The following is a 22,254-nucleotide window of genomic DNA, read 5'->3' on the forward strand; positions in this document are numbered from 1 at the left end:
TGGTCTGGATAACAATACAATTAGGTGAATTTAAGAATTGCTTGAACAAGCAGAGCTGAAGAACCATAATTAATGGTTTAATGTCAGTTTTGTGGGAGATCTCTAGTAAGGTGCCCAAGGGATCCGTCCTTACCCTTGTGTTATTAAGACTTTTATTCATGACTTAGGGGAATTTGTTCTCAAATATGCAAATGACACAAAGATGCAGGGGATGGGGATGCATGGAGTGGGATCAGGGAGGAGGTAACTATGATGCTAGATGATAGACAGTGCCATCAACATCACGACAGTATTGTACAATGGGGTGAATTTAATAGGAATAAATGTCGTATCCTGCACTTGGAGTAAAGATCAACTTTGCAAGTACAATATGGGGGAGGTATAGCAAGATGGCATTTCAGGTAAAGAAAACAAAAAGATCTTGGTTAACATGATTGCAATGGCCAAGGAACTAATTTGATCTTAGGCTTCATCAAGAGAGGACAAGGAATAGGGAGGTGATAGATTGGCCTCATACAGGCCACATCTGGGTGATTCTGATCACTTCTAGGCACTTCTTTTTGTGAAAGATACCAACAAATTTGAGAGCATATAGAGGACAGTGCTGCTTGTCCTGAGGCTAAAACTGAGGCCAATAAAGTAGTAAAATATTCAGAAAGATAGATCCCATCATCAGATGAGGCTCAAGTTAAACTTCCTAATAATCAGAGATACACTCAAGTAGAATCAGCTGCTCCAAGAGGCAGTGGCTTCTCTTCATGTACAGTTTTTCCAGGAAGACTAGATGATCACTTGGTAGAAATGCTGAATGGGAGGTTCTTGGCCAGGCACTGTGTTGTTCTAGATTTCTTTTGAAATCCCTTTCAACACTATGATTTTTATGATTGAAACTCAGGTCAACAGAGATTCCATGACTTTTTCTTCCTTCCTTCCTTCCTTCCTTCCTTCCTTCCTTCCTTCCTTCCTTCCTTCCTTCCTTCCTTCCTTCCTTCCTTCCTTCCTTCCTTCCTTCCTTCCTTCCTTCCTTCCTTCCTTCCTTCCTTCCTTCCTTCCCTCCCTCCCTCCCTCCCTCCCTCCCTCCCTCCCTCCCTCCTTCCTTCCTTCCTTCCTTCCTTCCTTCCTTCCTTCCTTCCTTCCTTCCTTCCTTCCTTCCTTCCTTCCTTCCTTCCTTCCTTCCTTCCTTCCTCCCTCCCTCCCTCCCTCCCTCCCTTCTTCCTTTCTTTCTCTTTTGGTGGGGCTATGGGGGTTAAGTGACTTGCCCAGGGTCACACAGCTAGTAAGTGTCAAGTGTCTCTGGTCCTCCTGAGTTCAGGGCTGGTGCTTTATCCACTGTGCCACCTGGCTGCCCCCTCCATGGCTTTCTAAATATCAAACTAATGGTTAGTGGCGGAGGTAGGATTCGACCAGAAATAATAGTAATAGGTGACATTTACAAGGCACTTTAAGGTTTGTAAAAAACTACATATATCATATTACTTGATCCTCACAACAGTTCTTTAAGGTAAGCACTGTTATTATTCCCACTTTGTAAAGGAGGAAACTGATTCTCAGAGAGGTTTGTGTCTTCCTTTGTCACATAAGTGGAAATGGAATTCAAACCCAGATCATTGCTGAATTTGAGTCTAGCTCCTTCCTTCCTATTTCTAAGTCTAGGGTTGCTTTTTTCTAGCTATCTATTGGTTCTATAATATCATCCTGCCAGGAATATTTACATTTTAACAGAACACCTAATGAAAAGGGGGCAATGCTTAATCAAATGGAATGACTATCTAATGGTCTAAATTTAGACACTAAGGCACCTGGATGAGGTTGATACTCAGAGGTAGGTACATCTCAGTCACACTCAGTAAGCTTCTGTTTATTCTACCTATACCTGAGAATAATTTGGCTTTAACAACTGCATTATCTAATAATTCCCTTGTTCTTTAGATGCTAACTGAAATCATCAGACAATAGCTTATTTCAGAAATTTGTGTATCCTATCTGTTTTAGAAAGATAAGCCATTGTTCATAGACTCAAAAATGTCTGCTATCTTTCCTGTTTGGGCAAACAAGAGTTCTGGGTAAATGATTTATTTTCTCTCTTACTGTGTCTTACTTTTCAGAACAGTTTAGCAAACGGGCTCATTGATTCATTGGGTTAGCAATCCAAGGGACCTCAGAGGCCATATTCTCTGATTGTCTGATTTTGTAGATGAGATATCAGGCCCACACAGTTTAAATGATTTGCCTAGGATTCCCTGGGTAGTAAGTGGCAGAGCCATGTCCTCTGCCTTCAAACTCAGTACTCTTTCCTATGCACCATTTCAAATTTACATTCTTATTTTTTGAAAGGAATAATAAAATACAAAGTTATTGAAAACCACCATTAATGTCAACATAGCATAATGGCTGTACTTTTCAATGGTTCTATATTGTTTCTTCCAGTTCCTTAAAGATAGAACTCTGCCTGAGTGATCAAGTGAATGAGTGCTCACATTTCCACATAAAAATTTTCCACTGAGTAGACATAACAACAAAAATGATCAACCACTAGTAATATTTGGAACTGCATTACTATTCATGGAAAATAAAAAATAATTTCACAGGGAATAAACAATGAGTGTAAAATTTTGAAAGAGAGACTTTATGACTTGTTTGGGAACCCATAAAAGGACTCTCAGACAGCTTTGGTCTGGCCTGCTTAAAGTGGGTCATTCAATTTTCCCCCACATCTTGTCCCAATGCCTTGGCCCATTTGTCCAAGCTCCAGCTTTGGCAGAGAGCCACATTTGGGCTTTGAAGTATAGATGAACAAGTTCTGGAATGTTCATGACACATTTCATCTATGTCAAAGGAAAGGCTATGGTCCTGAGAAAACAGTCTCATTATTGGTCTTGTGAATTAGTTACCTACTTTGTATCCTTTTACTTCAGATTCATTGTCCAGGGCTTTGACTTGATCCCAATTCAGTATAATTTTGGAGTCAGATGAATTCCATATGATGTTTCCAGGAGGTTGACTTGGTGCTAAAAATTAAGATAGACGGAGTCATAGATTATTAAGTTTCAATATTTTCTGATGGATGTATTCCTTACTAGAATCCTAAAGTGGAGGCAATTTAATGGGCAATTGCACTAATATGTATCTCCAAGGTCACTAAAAATCTGACATGAAATAGTACTGCAAATGGAAAAGGATTCAGTTGGCTGCCCAACATCTACAGCTAGAAGAAGTAGCCCTTGCTGATGAGATAAATGAAACCTAGATCTCTCCGAGAGAGACAATATTACCAAGGTATTACCAAAGGATCAGACAAGAGCATAAAAATTCATACAAGTGCATATATGGATGGAACTCCAAACCCAAATAATCACATGGGATCAACTCTGTCATCCTTATAAAAAAAAGAATCATGGCGACTTTACTTCCAAACAACATGGACTTACGTGGCTTTTTTGTTGTCACATTGACAGTCACACTGTAGGGTCCAGTTCCAGCAGTGTTATAGGCCTTGACGGCCAAATGATATAAAGCACTGCCTTTCAAGTTGGTTATTTTCGTTGATGTTTGATTGCCAATTGTTCTTATTTTTCTAGCATTCTCCTCTTTATCATCATGACTCCAGTATTTGACCTGGGGAAAAAAATGACAGAATAACTTAGTAATGGAAGCCCACTATAGACATTCCCATCGGTGTATCTGAAGTAGCTCTGTTTATTGGTTAAGCTAGAGGTGGTGCTAGACATCATTTCCTATATGAGGCTCTCCAAGGGTGTGGCTTTGGTTCTTACAATAAAATATATTTCCTCTTGGATTTATCTATAATAAGGAAGATCTACTTTTGCTCATTTCCCCATAATTGCATTGTATTCTGAGATGTGAAATTGGACACTGTGAGATCTGACTCATTAAATACTTTGCTTGCAAGTTGTCTTCATGCAGCATAGATATTCTTATGCCATATTGCCCATGCGTACTCATATATGTATATATGCACATATTTGTATATAATGTATAGTTGTGGAAAACCAACATTAATGTCAGTCTTACATAATAGTTTTCAATGGTTCTTCCTCCCAGGTTTTCAAAGTATTCCTCAGAATACTGTAGTAATAATCTAGTGAATAAATGCTTCATATGCATTGGTGTGTATCGGTATATTATAAAAGCCATTCTGGTGAAAAATAAAGTCCTTCTCCCACCCCCATTCCCACATCTCGTGCCTTTAGTTTATTCTCAGTAAGTATCTGGGTTATTAAAACATGTATTCTTGTTTGTTTGTTTTGTTTTTGTTTTTTGTTTTTGCAGGGCAATGGGGGTTAAGTGACTTGCCCAGGGTCACCCAGCTAGTAAGTGTCAAGTGTCTGAATTTGAACTCAGGTCCTCCTGAATCCAGGGCCGGTGCTTTATCCACTGCACCACCTAGCTGCCCCTAAAACATGTATTCTTAAGTGGTTATCCGTACCCTCTCATCAGATGTTATATACGTTTCTCACTTAAGATTACCTATTCATCACAGTCAAAGCAAATGCATTTTTCTTACCTCATAACCCTGAATCCGTCCTTTACTAAATGACTCTAGGGGAGAGGACCAGAAAACCTCAATGTCTGTGGCAGAGAGGCTTTTGGCAAAGATGCTGGGTGGTGGTTTAGTGGGTTCTGTGGAAGGACATGAAAAAAAAGTCTTAAACTTGACAGAAATTATTATTTTTCTCATATGAGAAAAATACCTGGGGATCCAGGTTTTTTTTTTCCTTCCTATTTCTTCATTCACAGTCCACTTCTAAAGAACATTTCTGACCTCGCCCCCAAATTTACCCCATCTAAACCATCTTATCTAGCTGGAATTCTTATCCCACGTTGCTGACTTGAAACCTGGCTCAATGCAATTGGCTATCTATATGACTCTGGCCCCAAAATGACATAAAGATAGGGGAACACTTTCCCTTACGATATAGCTATGTACCTTTTCTTCTTTTATGGAAAATTTCTATTATCTTGTTAGGTGGTCACTATAAACATAATATTAGATCTTTTTCAACTAATACTAGAGAATCTCTCCATCATTAGAGTAAGATGCAAGTATAAGATTTGAGCTATCTAGCTCTGAATTTTAGTCCATTCTATATTCTAATCAACTAAGTAAATGGATATTTAGCCTTGTCATCTGTCTGTTACTAGTTAGGTATTCCTGTGTAAGATAAGGTCCTTCAATTTCTCATAGTGGTATGGGGATGAGGCAATGATGTAAAGACTTGTGAAGCCAGAATATAATTCTGGTATTTAGTGAGGTTAATATAATAACTGTCTTAGTTCTTCTGTGTTAATGAAAAGGATTTCAATACAATTAGTTATTTTGAAAGAAGACTGGTTATGGTCTGTATTATAAATGTCTTAAAGAGACATCCACTTAAAGGGGGGTCTACTTTTATTAGGGGTTATTCCTTTGAACAAGGCTGGGAGTTGAAAATGTTTTATTATAAGCAACTTATTTAATAAGTCCTGTTCTTAAATGATATATTTATACACTCCATTCCAACATCTTTTATTACAATTGTAGTTAATATGGCAAGTATTAAGGGAATTCATTAGAGTGTATCTTGGTATATATAAAAAGTGTTCTATTATTAGTTCCTTAGCAAAATCTCATTCTCCTAATGGAGGAATGAACAATGCCAAGTATAAACATTGGGTTCTAATTTTCCGTTTGTATAAATCTCTTAGATATATTAATATGACAATTGGTTAACCGAAAAATGTAATCTCTGGTCTAAAATAGGTTCCAAATTTAATTTTCTAATAGTAGAAACATAAGATTTGAGCTAACTCTCACTAATTGACCTGGTTATTGGCAAGGTAAATTTAGAATTCTGTTAAGACTGATTTTATAAGAGATTTTTAGCAGAGAAGGGGATTTCTACAAGTGACCTGAACCATAGCCAGTAAGCTAGAAACTGCTCTGAGACTACATCCAAGACCAGAGGGCTGCACCAGATGTTTCCAGAGAACCAGACAGATGTGTGAGATGAAACTTCTGAGCCTTAAGATATGGTGGGCCTATGAAATGGACTATTTTATCATTTTTGTTTACTATTTGCTTTTCCCTATGCAGCTTTTATTTGTAAAACCTACTTAGCAATGGGGACTGTCCCCTTTTGGTCTTGTCAATGCACTGCTCAATCTCTCTCCCTTTCCCCCCTCACATTGTTTCTCATCATAAGCCCCATGGTTAGAAACCCTTGATGAAGTATTTGTCATATCAACTAGTGAGTCACTGAGTAAATGGAATTTCTCAATAGAATCAAATGAGGAAATGAGAGAAATGATCATTTCTCTCATATTAATAACCAATTAATATGGGAGTGGGGAAATCCTGTTTTTTTCCTTCCTATTTCCTCATTCACAGCCCAGTCTCTCAAGAACATTTCTTACCTTGCCCCCGGATTTACCCCACCTAGTCCATATTATTTAGGTAGAATTCTTACCCTACCTGTAAATATGAATGTATAGATCACCTAGATTTAATGGAGCTGCCTTATTATCCAAATGGATTTTATGAGACCCTGCATTAATAGGAGCAAAATGCCTTTTGCTCAAAGACTTCACACTGAAACCAGATAGTTCCTATTTACTTTCCCCAAGAGAATAAACAAATTTAAATGCACCTTTGAAATTCTTATTCACTATCTTCCTTCCCAAGAAAGTGAATAGATCTTATTGTTCTCCTGATCAACTATTTAGACCTCCTTGTCTTTGATAATACCCTTCCGGTCTCCTCAGAATCTAACCATAGCATCTGCTTTAAGTTGAACTGTTAAATTGATTTGTATTGTTTAACTGATTTACATTTGTAGTATTTACTTTGGGTTGATTTGTATCATGCTAATGAAGTTATTCTGTTACCTGTGAGCAAAGAAACCTTAAAAACCATTAGAAATAGGGGGTCTCCGAGCTCCTTTTGGAGGGTTCTTCACACAATCATGGTTCTTTCTTCTTGGGACAAAATTAAATTGGTATTAGGTTTTTTCTGTCTGTCTCTCATCTGGTTTATCTTGCAGGAGATATGTTCCCTGATCTGCTTTTTAGTCATGTTCTTTGATCTGTTTATTATTTTTGTAGGAGGGCAGGTATGGAAACAAATTGTAGGAGATATTATAAGATTAATTTCTCTGATCTGTTTATTAATTCTGTTTGTAGGAGACAGGCAGAAAATTAAACTATATTAATTTTCTACATACCCAACTAGAAAACCTTACAAAGAGAATATAATCTAGGTGAATTCTGGCCCATTATACTCTACTCAGACAGGGTTGAGGGTGGGGTCAGGGTGTGGATCCCTTTGTCCAGATTGCCCAAAGCTGGGGATGGTCTGGGTAAAGAAGAGTAAGAATGACATAATCAGAGTCACATACCCAGCTCTTCTTTAGAATAGGCCTATACTTCATTATAATATTCTCATTAGCTGATTTCTGCTTGTTGGGAATATCCACTCTTCCAAGGGCATATAAATGTCAAGAGGACTCCTTAAGGGGTCTTTGCTTTACACAAGAAATAACCACCCTTTTATTATTTGCTAGCCATAATTAATAAAATGGTTACCCAAAAATTATATCTCTGGCATCAGTTATCAAACATGAAAACATTGGCCATGGAAGAAAAGAACTTGGCCACACTAAACCATGTACCTTCTTCTGCAGAATACACCACTGTGACAGGACTGAAAGAGCCTTCTCCTTTGTTGTTGTAGACTCCCACTTTCACTTCATAGGGGGAGAAGGGAGGCAGGCTCTCATTTCTGAACACATATCTGGAAGCATCCGCAGAAGCCAACACTGTCTGCATCCAGCTCACTTTGCCAAAAGGTCGAAATGCTACCACATACCCAAAGCCTCCTCCATTCTGTAATTCTTCAGGGACAGTCTGGCAAGAAAGGGAGTGGGTATTCAGAATTAGCAAGGATCTTTTGGGATGCTAAATCATTTTCTTCTTTCCTGAGGATTTTTTTTAGGGGCAGAGGCTGAGGTTCTTTTCTTACTTTCTTAATGTTATTATTAATATTCTATAAATTTCTTTTCATCTGTTAGGTATTAATAACAATAATATATACAATATTATTATATGTTATATATCTGTCACATATTATTTAGAATAAAATAATATTAATATACTATAGAACATGTTATATATTATACAATGTATTTTATGTTTGGTATAATGCATAAACATGATTATATTGTTATATCTAATACATAAAGTATATTTTAATAATATATTGTATTACTATGTTATATTAAGAGTAATAATAATTACTATTATTAGTAGTATATTAGTATTCCTAATGACTAAGTATATTACAATGACTATATTACTATTAGTAAATTATTAGTAAATTAGTAAAATTATTAACTATATAATGTTAATATATTATTAACAGTAGTAATATACACTTGTATATTATTACTTTTATTAGTACCTGACAGACATAGCAACTTAAGATTCAGAAAGTATTTTTCGCACAACTCTGTGTTAAAAACATTATGGTACAATAGAAAGAATAATTAAGTTGGAATCAGAGGTCCTGGGTTCGAATCCTACCTTAATTACTATCTATGTGATTCTGAGCAAGATATTTAACCTCACAGGGTCTCAGTTTCTTTTTCTGTAAAAGTAGGGGGTTAGAGTATATAACTGCTAAGGTCTCTTCCAGCTTTCAAGCTATGATTTACAATCCCATGATCTATGATCTAGTTGGATTATCTCTACTTTGTTATTGTTATTCCTTTTCCTCAAAGAGGACCAATGACATCAGGAAGGTAATGTCTTGACTTGCATTGGATTTAAGTGAGGCAGAGGTACACAAAGTTGTCAGCCTCACTCTTCCAGAGTAATTGGAGTCCAGTGGCAAGACAAAAGTCAAGATGACTGGTGATGGCCCAGAATGCAGTGGGTGACCTTGGCCTTTCTAAATTAAAATCTTTCCCAGGTCTTAGTTTATCTGAGGCAATACTCATTCAATGAATAAGGGCTAGGTAAGAATAGAGACAAAAGATAGCCTCTTTTATCATCAAAAAAGCATCAAATTTGGAGGGGAAAGAACCTCAGAGTTTCTGGCCAGAACAGAAAATAAATACTATTTACACTCATTTAAAATCCCCAAAACCTAAACAATGAGCAACAGGCTTGGGATGAGTGCTATTGTGGGCCATTCAATAATAGCCAGAGTGGTTTGTATTTAAAGGCTAGTCAAGTAGTACCCTTTGAATCACAATGGGCTTTTTTTAAAGCCTGGTTTTTCAGAGCTCTATTTCAAGAAATCATAAATAAAAATTGTGTAGGACAAAAAGTGCACTGTCCCAGCTTTTTGTAAAAAAAAAAAAAAAAGACCTTAAAAAATCTATTCCACAACCCTCAAAATATCTTACAAAATATGAATGACCAAAAATTATATTCTTATGTCTAGAGAACCCACAAGTAAGAGTGGAGAGAGGAACCACTTGTGGTGAGGCTAGGAGGAGGAGGAGAAAGAGGGAGGAGGAGGAAGAAGAAAAGGAGGAGGAGGAGGAGGAGGAGAGAGAGACAGAGGAGAAGAGAAGGAGAAGGAGAAGAAATAACAGCATTCTCCAACTCAAATAGATAGGCTAGGTTCCTAGAGGGCAGCTGTGGCAAAGACATTTAATATAAAATGTTCTCCTGAAAACCTGGTTCCCTCCTACCTACAAACACACACAGCATCCACCAGAGGAGCAAGCTAAAACTTCGACTAAAATAGCAGTGGGGCACACTACAAAGAGATAAAGATTTTCAGAAGGAGGTCTTGTGTGAGTTAATCTCCACTTTACAGATAAGGAAACTGAGGTTCAGGGTCTTAAGTGACTCGCCAATCATCACACAACTAGTAGGTGTCAGAGCCAGAGCTCAAGCCAAGGTTTTCTGACAATCGTACCATGCTACCTCTGTAAAGTCCAGTGGGTAGGCAAGAGGAAATAGAGTATTAGCAATGGAAGGGATCTTAGAGACCATTAAGTCATTTTACATATGAGGAAACTGAGACTTCAGTTTTCATTATTATTAAAAAGATAAAGAAAAAGAAAGGAAAGGGAAAAGAAGGGGCTGGACTAGAGACCTTTAACATCCTTTCTAATGAAATTCATGATCCTATACCATCAAGAGTACTCAAGACCAAGCCAGAAGTAGAAAATAGTAGGCCTGACTTCTTTGCCAGGGCTCATTCCACTAGACAGCACTGGGCATAAATCTGAGTGCATATTTACTTAAAGTCCTTTTCAATTTCTTGGTACCTTTGGGGTCAACCACCATTTTACCATATAGCACATATTTTCCCTCAGCATGCATTAGATACCAAATGTCCATCAGATTCAGAAAACACTCTGATAAAGAAAATCCTCACTAATTGGGGAACCTGACACATGAAAATTATCTGGGTAGTTTGGGGTGCTTTGATGGGTGGGGCAAACCTAGTCACATCCACAAGCAAGGCAGTGTCCGTCCTGCTTGTCACAACAAAAGAACCCCCAATTTAATGTAAAGCAGAGAGTAACTGGCTTCCCAGTTCTTAGGGTTGGTTTTCAACTCAGGAGCTGAAGCCCGTGACTGGAGGGTGAATGATTTCTATGGCTGCTAATGGTGCTGTCCCATTGGATAAATGGAGGATTTTAATTTCTGGGGCTGTTGTCTGGAATCCTTCAACAGCATTGAAAACCCTTTAGAAAAGCCCCCTAAAAATCAATTTTTAATAAATTGGTGACTAACCTTCCTCCGGGTTTCTTAAAACATTCCCTCATAACTGATGGCTAGGGCAGCATTAAATTTTCCAATAGCAAATGGCTAGGAAATCATGCCAGTCTGCCAGATCTATTGCTCACCTTCGTTTTAATTCAATCTATCACACAGCAATTCAAGAAGAAAAGAAAAAAAATGGTTTTCTCAGCACCAGGCTCCGTTAATATTTTTCACTTGCATTTCTCCCCCCCCCCCCCCCCCCCCCCCCGTTACTTTTGTGGGTTGTTTTTTTCATGATGAATCGAATTAAACGACTCACATCGACACTTGCTCGGGAAGGTGCAGTCTTTTTGCACTGACCATTAGTGATAGATATGTCAGGGAAGCTGAGCACCTCAAATGCCCTCTTAGCTGCCTGGCAGAGAGGGGATGGGAGCTTTACAGTAATGCTTTGCAAAGAGAAAAATAATACAACATCTCCAATTAATTTATGTTCCCTTTGCCCGGTGATTCATTTACCTCCCAGGTTATGACCAGCTCAGATTTGCTGCCTCCACCTCCACTGACGTTAGCTGGGGTGACTTCAGGGACTGTGCAGAAGACAAAAAACAAGTTAGGTCATGGGGAAAAGACAACCGAGTTCCATGAAGGTCAGCCAGTTTATGTGACTCACTTCAAACAGTTATTAGGATGCATAGGGGCGGTGAAGGTAACTCCTTGAACTTCTACTTCAGAGACCAGAGACTGAGTCATCATCAAAGGAGTGGCTTTGGGCCACCATTAGAAAGTGCAACGTGCCAAGGGAATCGCTATTAATTACCTGTTTCCAATTTGACAAGGTACAGATGTTTGTTTGATATGTCTGGTTGAGAATTCACTGATGTCTCAAAAGCCTGAGTGATTCCATGGGATGAGGAAAGGACTGAGATTCAGGTTCTAATGAAGTAGTTAAGCATTTATTAAGCACTACTTAGCACTGTGGAGGTTTACAAAAGAAATGGAAGATAGACGCCCTGCCCGCAAGGAGCTTACATCCTCGATGGGGTGATGGGACATATATAAATACCCGTGACATGAGATCCATCGCAAAACAACACCAATGAGGTCAGAATGCTACAGCACAGACTGGGAGTAAATGCAGCAGGGTTCCATAGTACAGGAGTGATCAGAGTTGGGGTGGGGTAAATCAGGGAAGACTTCCTGAAGAAGGTGAGTTTTGAGCCAGGTCTTGAAGGATGTGATGGACAGGGGTTGACCACTGGCTCACTGGGTTTAATCTCTTTGGACCCCCGTTTTCTCTGTAAAAGAGGGGAGATGATACTGGTTTCCTCTTCTTCAGGATAACTGGGAGGAATCAATATTACTAATATATATATAAAAAATCAAAGTCAACACTGTAAAAAATATGAGAACGTGACAAGAAGATGATTATGTGAAGTGAATGAATCAAGCCAGGATATAATAAATTAGGCCCCTGATTTGGTGGGGAGAGCTGTACATTTCCACCTGCCCAATGCTAATGAAACAGACCTTGGCGTGATTCTATGAGCACATACATAGTCCGCAGTCTTGAGCTCTTAGATGACCTGCTCGGACCCATGCATAGGCACATACTCAACAAGAGGTTACACGTGGAGAAAAATAATGGGACTATAAATAGCCCCGATTCATTTCTTTTCTGCTCACTCTGTGCTTCCTTGACCTCCCAGGGATGGCCCCATGAACCAGGGCTGCCTCAAGCTGAAAGCTGGATGTGTGCACATAGAGAGCCAGGCTGAATTGCTGCCTGAATTGACAGGATGTTTTGATGCCTTGTTCCCTGGGAGAAGCTTATGCACTAAGAAAATGTCAGTGGAAAAAATATCTGTAGAATTGTTATTCTGTGGCATTAGTGATTGTGAGGAGATGACCTTATTTGGAATAGATTTTTTTTCCACCCTGTTAAGAAGGATGTTTGAGGCTAGAGTACAGGTGAAGAAAAGAGTCAGCGCTTCTGGGAAAAAGGCCAATAACAATGCATCTGCAAATGTAGCCATGGGATGGTGTCTAGTGAAGCATGGGAATAGAACACTTGCTCCGAGACCTCATTTGCTCTGCTAAACTGATTCCTGACTAGCTTGCTTTCTGTCCATTAGAATCTCTCAAGGGGAAGGGTGAGCTAACACAGAGCCTCATTATGGCCAAAATGTCTAGAAAATTAAACACCTTTTCCCCAGAAAACAGCCTAAGAGCAACTAGAAACACTAGGTTAGCAATTCTGGGTGCTACTCACGGGCTTCCTCTGTTCTTCGTTTCTCTGAAGGTCGGCTTGGTTCCCCAATTCCAATGGTGTTGGCCGCAACGACACGGAATTCATATTCAACCCAAGGGTTCAGGCCCACCACAGTAGCAGTAAATGTCCTCCCATCGATGAGCTCTGGGACTGAGAGAAAGCACAGATAGGTTATTTTTCACTCATTTCTTTGGCAATGGAGACAAACAAGATGGGTAAGAGTGGGTGTGACATGAGAAACAAGCAATTATGCAGGAGAATTGGTGTAAAGGATATCATAAATGAAACATGAGTGAAGAAGGAGGAGGGACTGGTTGCATGGTGAGAACAACTTGAGAGATGACTAGTGTGTTCTACTGGTCTTGTCCTAATGGGAAGAGAATGTGATGCCACTCAGAAAACTAGGCAGAACTTCTCTTGCAGATATCAGCAAGAGTCACAAGGTTAGGCAAGAGGGTATGGGTTGGGATTGGCATTGTCAGAGGGAATTCCTCCATCTGTGAGATCACGGACCCCTGGCAAACACTACATGAGATAACAGCCGCCAAATCTCAACACTGGAATGCTGATTTATCCAGCTTCCGATTGTGTTAATGGGATGGCTACCTTACTCTGGACAACCAAATGGATTATGGTAGGATGGCATGAAGACATCCTGAGGATGAATTTTGGTTGCGATTAGCCATATGACCCATGGCAAGCAATTTAATTTCTCTTAGCTTCAGTTTCTGTAATATGAAGATCATGATACTCATACACTCTACTTCAGGGTTGTCTCTGTTGTTATAGAACTGTCCCAGACTTTAAAATTTGATCACTAAAATGGTCAGTGGAGGTAGATTAATACTACTACTTTACTTTTATGACACTTTATATTTTTAAAAATGTCTCCATATACATGAATATGCAATGTGGTTTAGTGGGATAAAGTGGTGGGTTTGGGGTCAGGAAGACTGGACTTCAAATCCTTACTCTGATACTCACACCTCATTAATATCCTCAGTTACCTCAGTCCCTTTGATTGGAAGGCTGGATGGGGGGAGTATAAAAGTCCTCCTAAAGCCTTGCTTTAAAGAGGGCCCAGAACTGGAGCCAACTCTTCTTTTCCCACCAGCTGCACTGCCTAGTTTTGACTCCACCATGATATTGAGTGGTTTCACCTCCACCGTGATCATGTCCCTTCTCTCCCCTTTCAGCTTCCTTTTGTGTGTTGTCTTAGCTAACTAGATTGTAATAACAATAGCTAATATTTATATAATGCTTACTATGTTCCAAGGACTGTATTCTTGGAAAGCAGGGATTCGCTATCTTTTTTAAAATTTGTATTCCTAGCACTTAGTATAGTGCCTGGCACTTTGTTAGTGCCTAATAAGGATGTATTGTATTTTCTTTTATTGGATACTTGCTAGCTGTGGAAACTTGGGCAAATTCCATATCACAGATTGGCTACAATCTGCATCATTGGGTAGAATTTTCCATAATGAATAGAGGATAGATGTGTTTCACATATATTACTTTGGATTAAACTTGAATGAATCCTTTGAGGGAGGCAGATCAGAACTTATCCTTCCCATTTCACAAAGGTGGAAACTGATAGACAAATAAATTAGGTGTTTTGCCAAAGATCTCACATCACCAGTGGATGATAGGACCGGGACTAGAAGTTAGTACTCCTGACTGCCAGTTCTATGATGTTCTCATAATAATTATAAAAATAAGTCATATTTACATAGCACTTTAAGGTTCAACATTCTAGCAACAGGACATCTGAGAAAAACAATGTTCAAACAAACACTACAGATACATAAGCAGCATGAACTCAGGAAAGTCAATGAACACCAAAAGACCCATTCCAGCTCATCAATTCAGCCAGTACTCATAAGGTAGAAGTTACCCAAACCACTCTCTTCCCTAATTCTTCATATAGTAGAAAGAGTACTGGAACTGGAGTCAGACTGCCTGGGCTCAGATTCCTATTCTGCTGCTTACCATCTTTTGAGTGGACAAGGTACTATATCTCTCTGGGCTTGCATGGCCTTTTTCATCCACAAAATGACAGTTGGTCTAGGTGGACACTAGGGTCCCATACACCTTTAAATCTATGATCCTAATGATTCAACTATTCATTTGACTTGTTATATTGATTTTGTGCATACAAAGAAGACAGTTAATTCAGTGAAAGAATGTGCAGTAAAATCAGGTTTTTGTTCGTTTTGATTTTAAACTGTGGTTCCATATCAAAATTTCTCCATTTATATAATGGATCTCTATCTATACATATATTCATATGCACATATACATAGATGGGTTATATATATATTTCTCAATCTGTCCATTTTATAGATAGATAAATTTTGTCATAGAACCATAGTTTAAAACCAAAACATATATTATATATGTTTTTGTTTTAAGTATATAATAATCAATTAGAAATATATTAAATATGCATTGTACAATATATTTAAAATATATTAATAGGCAACATATAAATATAAAATAGATAAATATACATATATGTGTATATGTATTTATGTATGCATAGATATGCATATATATAAAGATATAGATATATACAGAGAGAGAGAGAGAGAGAGAGAGAGAGAGAGAGAGAGAGAGAGAGAGAGAGAGAGACCAGCTCCTGGAGTGTTAGATTTGGAAGAAACATTAAAGACCACCAAATCTGACCCTAGACCTTATCCGATCCCATTTTATAAAGGAAGAGAACTTAGAAAGAGACACATAATGGGCTTTGTTCTAGTTAATACAACTAGCTAGTGAGAGGGTCCATAGCCCTGGGCATTAGACTGGGCTCAGGAGGTCACCTTGTTTAAGGGCTGGTTTGCTGTGTCACTAGATCCCTACATACAGATCACTTCCTCATGATGCTGAACCCAGTTACCTGTATTGACCGCTTGCCAGCCTACAGAAAATGGAGTTCTGGCCTGAATGACATACATAGTGACAGGGCTGTGGTTATCTGCTCCCGGTCTCCAGGACAGCTGGGCTGTCGTATCTGTGATCTCATCAATACTCACAGCCTCTGGTGGACCTGGTGCACCTGAGAGAAGAGACAGATCAAAGATGATGAAAGTCTCTGCATTGAGGTTCTAGAGTATAAGAGTTTGATATGTAAAAAGGCAACCTAAATTAGAAAGGAAGAATTGTCTTTAGTCATGTGATCCCTGAGTCGGTTTATCCAGTTGTTAGCAACAATCCCACCCCCAAATTAATTTGTGAATATTTTGTATTTATTTATGTTTACATGTTCTATGCCCTCCCTCAGTAGTGTGTTAGCGGATGGAGCAATATTTAATTTTGTCTATCTCCAGTGCTTACCGTTATGTCTCATACTTTTTCTTTTGGGATTGCATTTAAGAGTGATATAAACTTTCACAAGGAAATACCCCTGTACTGAGTCAATTTGCCACCTGCTCAGCAGCAATTAGTCTTAGAGACTTGCCTGGTGGCACTAAGAGGTTAAATGACTTTCCCAGGGTAACAACAGATATTTATCAAAGGCAGGAAGGATTTGAACCCAGGTCTTCTTGGCTCTGAGGATGGTTAATTATCCACTAGGCTACATGACCACTATGTCTTGCACATTGGTCTGGGAATTGGACCCAGGATTTCTTGGGAATAAGGAACTACCAGTTAAGGAAACTCTCTACCACTGTAGGCTGGCACCTTCTCCGTAGCCTACAGAGTTGCCTAGAATGAGAGGTTATGCTGAATGACTTTCCCAGGGTCACAGAGTCAATGTGTATCAGAGGCAGGATTTGAAGCTATGTCTTCCTGGCTATAAGGATGGCCTTCCATCCATGACACCATGTTGACTCTCTTGCCATGTCTTGTACAAAGGAATGTTTGATAAACACTAGTAGAATTGGAAACAAAACACAACCTCAGTAGTCATAGAGTATTCTTTGCTCTCATTGCATTAATACTACAAAAATAATAGCTACAATTGGTGTGTGTGTGTGTGTGTGTGTGTGTGTGTTTGTATGTATGTGACTATGTGTCTATTCAGTATTCAATAACCTTGAGATTGTCTTATGTCTCCAAAAGTCCTACTAACTAGACCCTCATTTACACAGTGCCTGCAGGTCAACCTGTATTTCTAAACTTATCAGCATAGAGTTCATTATTTCTGCCTATACCCTTAGTCCATTTAAAAGAAGAAAATCAGATTCAAACAATAGTCCAGAAATAATGAAACAACAGAGAAGCCCTGTCCCTGTGGGCAGGCCAACATAATATAAATCCCAGTCTGGAATCTGAACTAATTTGCAACCTAAGAATCTCTTACAGGCAGTGAAAATAATTTCTAATAAGCCACAGGTGTCTGCCTCAGGAAGTAAGGGGATTGTGAGAGGCTCATAGCTGACAGTTCTCAAATCCATAATATCTGAATGAGGATAAAGGCCTTGCTAGGCCCTTCCTAACCCCTGCACTGCTGAAATGCCACTGGGCTGGGTCATTTGGGCAGGTAAAAACTGGTACTTAACAAGGTCACAAAGAGTTTAATGGAGATTTCCAGGAGCCAGACTTTGCCCTAGGATGGACCCTCGAATTCTTTATCTGGTATTCCGGATTTAACTCCCTTAAAAATAAAATGAAATGAACCAGAAAGCCATTTGACAAAAGCACAGGTGAAACACAAGTTACTCTCCCCCTCGCTCTGCGCAGCTGGAATGTCTAACCTCAGGCTGATTAATTTTCCACTGTGACATTTGAGAATCTCTTTCTCACGTCACTGAGAGGGAGGTCTGTGGTCACCTCAGCTTCCCGAGACCCTTATTACAGAGATAAACCCTTGTTGTCGACTCTGCTTTTCTATCCTCCGCTGCCCTTCTTTTCTTTACAAATTCAGCTGCAGTGGCCTTTAAAAAGCTGAGAATCACAAGTAGTAAATTGCTCTACTCCCAGTCCCTGAGAGGAGTAAATCAATAGATTCTACAGAAGTGTACAGAGGAGATGGAAAGCTATCAAGCCAGAAGGTCGGAGGTGGGCTATGTAGAAGAGACTCCTTTCTACTTCTCCTTTTTCAAAAAGTGAAGTTGATGTCCTTGTAAATGGTTTACCAACTTGGCTTTGGAGAAGTTACTTCATCTGTGTTCTCATAAGAGCCCTCTTTTGCAATTTTGCGTGCATCTGTTTACCCTTCAAACAAAACAATAACATGGTCTCAGAGCCTTAGAGGGAGATGTCACCCATGCCTGCCAAAACCAAGGGATCATTGGTAGAGATTTTGCAGGGTTTGACACTTCCAAAGGTCTCCGCTACCATGATGGCTGCCATGTGTTGTTAGTGTAACTACAGGTTTCGCAGGAGTGGACCACAAGGTCCAGGGGTTCTTAACATGGGGAAACTTATGGATTTCTTCTCATAAACATGTTTTTAAACCAAGAGAATAAAATACATAGGATACAAAGGAAATTACAAATACGGTTATTAAAACTATTATTATTTTTTAAAATAATAAATTTAAAAATAATGATACCTTTTTTGGATTCCCCTACTTGGCAACAATAGTTTGGGGAGAAGGTAGGAATTGAACCAAAATGAACTGCAAACACCAAACCTGAATTAATCACACATACTGATTTTTTTTTCATTTTAGTCACACAAATATAGGACAAAATTGTTGTGAAACCACCTCATAGCAGAAACAGACCTATCAAAACAGCTTTTGGAATGAAGCCTAAGGGAAGAAACCCTGGTGCAGACCCCACTTCAGCAGAAAATACAAGATGAAAGAACTATCCAAGGAAGACAAAATATGAAATTATGGTTGGTTTAAAAAATAAATGCATGGGTAATTTATTGGGCTTATTCATTGATTAAATTTTCTTTTAGACTGGTGCTTGCAAATTCCTCTTGGTATTCAATGTTATTTTCTGTGAAATGAGGTAGATGATACTATTTAAGAACATCAAGTATTATTCATTTAAAGATTTAATAGTCTAATTTATTGGTGTTTTAGCTGCTGATCTGAACATTATCCTAATTAAAGAGAGGATTAATTTTTTTGGGGGGTAGGACTCTTTTATCTCTGAGGGGGGACTAGACAAACTATAGTGGTTTGCTTAAAAATAAATGAATAGTAATCATTTTCTACGTTTCTACATTCTTCATAAATGAATAGTAATCATTTTCTACATTCAGACCAAGGACAAATTAGTGGCTCTTCCTGGATCAGATCTTATTGGTCATCCTTGCCCCTGCATTGTGTGGTGTCAAAGACATATTTATTGCTATTAGAAAGGCTTTATGAATGTCAACCCCCTGAGGGCAGGAACTTGTGAGTTTTTTGTCTCTATACCCCCAGAACTTAGACCAGGCCTAGTCAAATCCATTAGTTTGGGGGGAACGTGACCTTGTTCAAAATTCTACCTGGTCACATGCCTCAGTATACAAATACATTACCCCTCTCACTCTATTAGTGCTCCACTCTCTCTGTCTCCATTTCTGATTACTTCTTGGCCCTGCCACTCTACCATATATATGATAGACACTTCTCTTGGTCTCCAAGATGTAGTTATACTTCTTAGAGCTATGCAGTTGGACCAAAGAAGCTGTTTTGATAGGTCTGAGGTGGTTTCACTACAATTTTGTCTTACATTTGTGCGACTAAAAGAAAAATAAATCAGTATTTGTGATTAATTCAAGTTTGGCATTTGCAGTTCATTTTGGTTCAATTCCTACCTTCTCCCCAAGCTATTGTTGCCAAGTTCTAAGGGCATCCAGAAAATGTACCAAGCAGGATGTAGAATTGTACACCCTTTTCTTGTTGATTTTCACCTCTGCTTCTCTTATCCAATCCAGATGGACTGGGTCATATCCCATCCCAAAGACATTTTGAGAAAACTGGAGAGACTCTTTCCAGATATGGAAAAAGTGGTGCCTACGATGGATGAACCAGTTCATTTAACTTTTCACAAACTAGATGTTATTAATCCAAGGCACTGCTGGGTTAGTGGCCTAAAGCTCCAACTTGTTTGAGCCCCAACGAGGTATCCAAGCACACTGCTTGATATCCCAGCAGCCCTCTCTTTGCTTTTGTTAATCCAAAGTTGCCTAGGAAGGTAATATTAACTCCAACAGCTTGATTCACAGTACTCATAGGAACTGTTTTCATTGGGGGGGAAATTTAATGAATGGCTCAAGGCAATTTCTGACAATACCATATCAGGAACAGAAATGACACCTCCCTCTAAACCCCTAAATATTTTTTTTTGCATGCTGCTACATACTGTTTTAAATCTCTGTTGCATGGGGCTTCCTAGCTTACCATTCATAGTAATTATAAACCATTGGGATTTTAATGGATAGCTATGAAAACCCACATTGGAATTGATATTGTAAAAAATATTTTTAGGACATTAAAAATCTAAATACCTCTTACAATCAGGTCTGCAGTTGCTGATATCTTGTCCACACTTGTTTGTACCATGCAGACATATTTCCCAGCATGCTTCAGCTGGATACTTCGGATCATCAAATCACCAGCTGAATCCTGCTGATAAAGTAGAGAAAAGTGGCTACAATTACTTTTTAATGAGCTCTAAATATCATTATCACATGAAGGACACTGTGACTAATGGATTTATTTTACACTGGCTGATGAAAACATTAGTAATGCAAGCTATGGCCTATTAAAAATATGTGAGCCTGCCTGGGAGATAAGAGTACTAACATTTCCAAAATGCAACTTTGAAGGGACTCGAAGAATCTGATTTGGGTCACTTAAACAGTTTACCCATTTGCAAGTGACTCACCTCAACTTATATCAGGGGCAGCTGTGTCTAAACCCTGCCTATTTCTTCATCCATCCACACAATTTATAGCCTTCATTGGTATTCTCAAGTCTTCCAGGCTATTCACATTTATTTGGAAAAGGGAAATGAAACCAAATTTGGAGACATCAGCATTTCATTGCACAGATTTCTGTCTTATAGCCAGTGTTTTGATTGCTCGCATTTTTGTATTAAAAGATTATGGGGAAGCTAGATGGCGCAGTGGATAGAGCACCGGCCCTGGAGTCAGGAGTACCTGAGTTCAAATACGGCCTCAGACACTTAACACTTACTAACTGTGTAACCCTGGGCAAGTCACTTAACCCCAATTGCCTCACTAAAAAAAAAAAAAAAAGATTATGAAAGCCCCTATTCTCCAAGCAAAATCTTACATCCCCTAATGGTGCTAATTTGTTTTCGAATGCCCAATGCATGTTTGATTCGAAGATGAATAGGCCTAATTACATCACTGCATGTATGTCTACGAAGCTCAGAAATATTTCTATACCATTCACTAGTGGTAGGCTCTTAACAAGTTGAAAGTGATGCCTCCTTGGGAGGCTGAGGATTGTGGCATTTTAATTGAGGAATGCTGCTAAACCTTGAAGTTGGGTTTGGATTGAATAATTGAATAATTGAAAACATCTGCCATAGACATGAAATACTTTGATAGTACAGATACTGAAGTCATATTTTTTCCTCACCAATCCAGGAGCTACCAGGCAGTCTCTCAGGGTCCCTCTCAGGGTCCCTTTCCCCTGTGACTACATTTCCATGAAGAAAAGAAGCCAGCAGAGATGTTGAGGCTTGCCATCTCATCCAAGTTTTCCAGGAGGACCAAGTCCTCCCTCTCCTCTGTCCCTCCTGGGAATGGACATGATTTTTTTTTTAAAGTGAGGCAATTGGGGTTAAGTGACTTGGCCAGGGTCACACAGCTAGTAAGTGTTAAGTGTCTGAGGCTGGATTTGAACTCAGGTCCTCCTGACTCCAGGGCCGGTGCTCTATCCACTGCGCCATCTAGCTGCCCCCTGAATGGACATGATCTTTTGCTTCCTTTCTTTCAGTTTACTTCATCACATTCACCTCTCCCAGGAGCAATTAAAAGAGATGAAACCTTCCTCTGTGGCCACTGAGAAGGTGATTAAACCCATGCTAAATTATGTCCAAGTGGGCAAATTCAATGATGCAGATTCCAACCCATGTCGAATGAGGCTGAGTTTTCACATGGAAGCAAATTTTCTACTTTACCGGGGGACAGGCTTACAGAGATATCTGTAATGGCATCACAGATCAGAAATTTCTTCTTTTTCCCCAATGTTGGGGCCACAAGTATAGGCTCTGATAGTTGGCTATAAGTTAAGTGGGGGAATTGTACCCAGGTAGGGACTTGGGGGTTATTTCTCCATTGCTCAATAGTAGGGGGATGACATGGTATAATGACTCCAGCTGGTCTCGGAAGTAGGA

General features: G+C 39.1%; 1 protein-coding gene across 6 annotated transcripts in view; it reads right to left on the reverse strand.

Annotated features, from left to right (window-relative positions):
* CNTN4 (contactin 4) overlaps positions 1-22,254 on the reverse strand; it is a 1,173,040-nt gene that overhangs the window by 13,088 nt on the left and 1,137,698 nt on the right. For 5 of the 6 annotated variants that reach the window (XM_043978085.1, XM_043978087.1, XM_043978089.1 and 2 more), the window contains 8 exons: positions 20,393-20,513; positions 15,894-16,052; positions 12,995-13,144; positions 11,242-11,312; positions 7,668-7,902; positions 4,526-4,641; positions 3,429-3,615; positions 2,896-3,008 (listed from right to left, as the gene is read on the reverse strand). In XM_043978085.1, coding sequence (XP_043834020.1) covers positions 2,896-3,008; positions 3,429-3,615; positions 4,526-4,641; positions 7,668-7,902; positions 11,242-11,312; positions 12,995-13,144; positions 15,894-16,052; positions 20,393-20,513 — 1,152 coding nt within the window. The remainder of the gene's footprint in view (positions 1-2,895; positions 3,009-3,428; positions 3,616-4,525; positions 4,642-7,667; positions 7,903-11,241; positions 11,313-12,994; positions 13,145-15,893; positions 16,053-20,392; positions 20,514-22,254) is intronic. The other variant, XM_043978091.1, reaches the window with a different exon arrangement.

Source organism: Dromiciops gliroides, chromosome 1 (genome assembly GCF_019393635.1).
Source record: "Dromiciops gliroides isolate mDroGli1 chromosome 1, mDroGli1.pri, whole genome shotgun sequence".
NCBI lineage: Eukaryota > Metazoa > Chordata > Mammalia > Microbiotheria > Microbiotheriidae > Dromiciops > Dromiciops gliroides.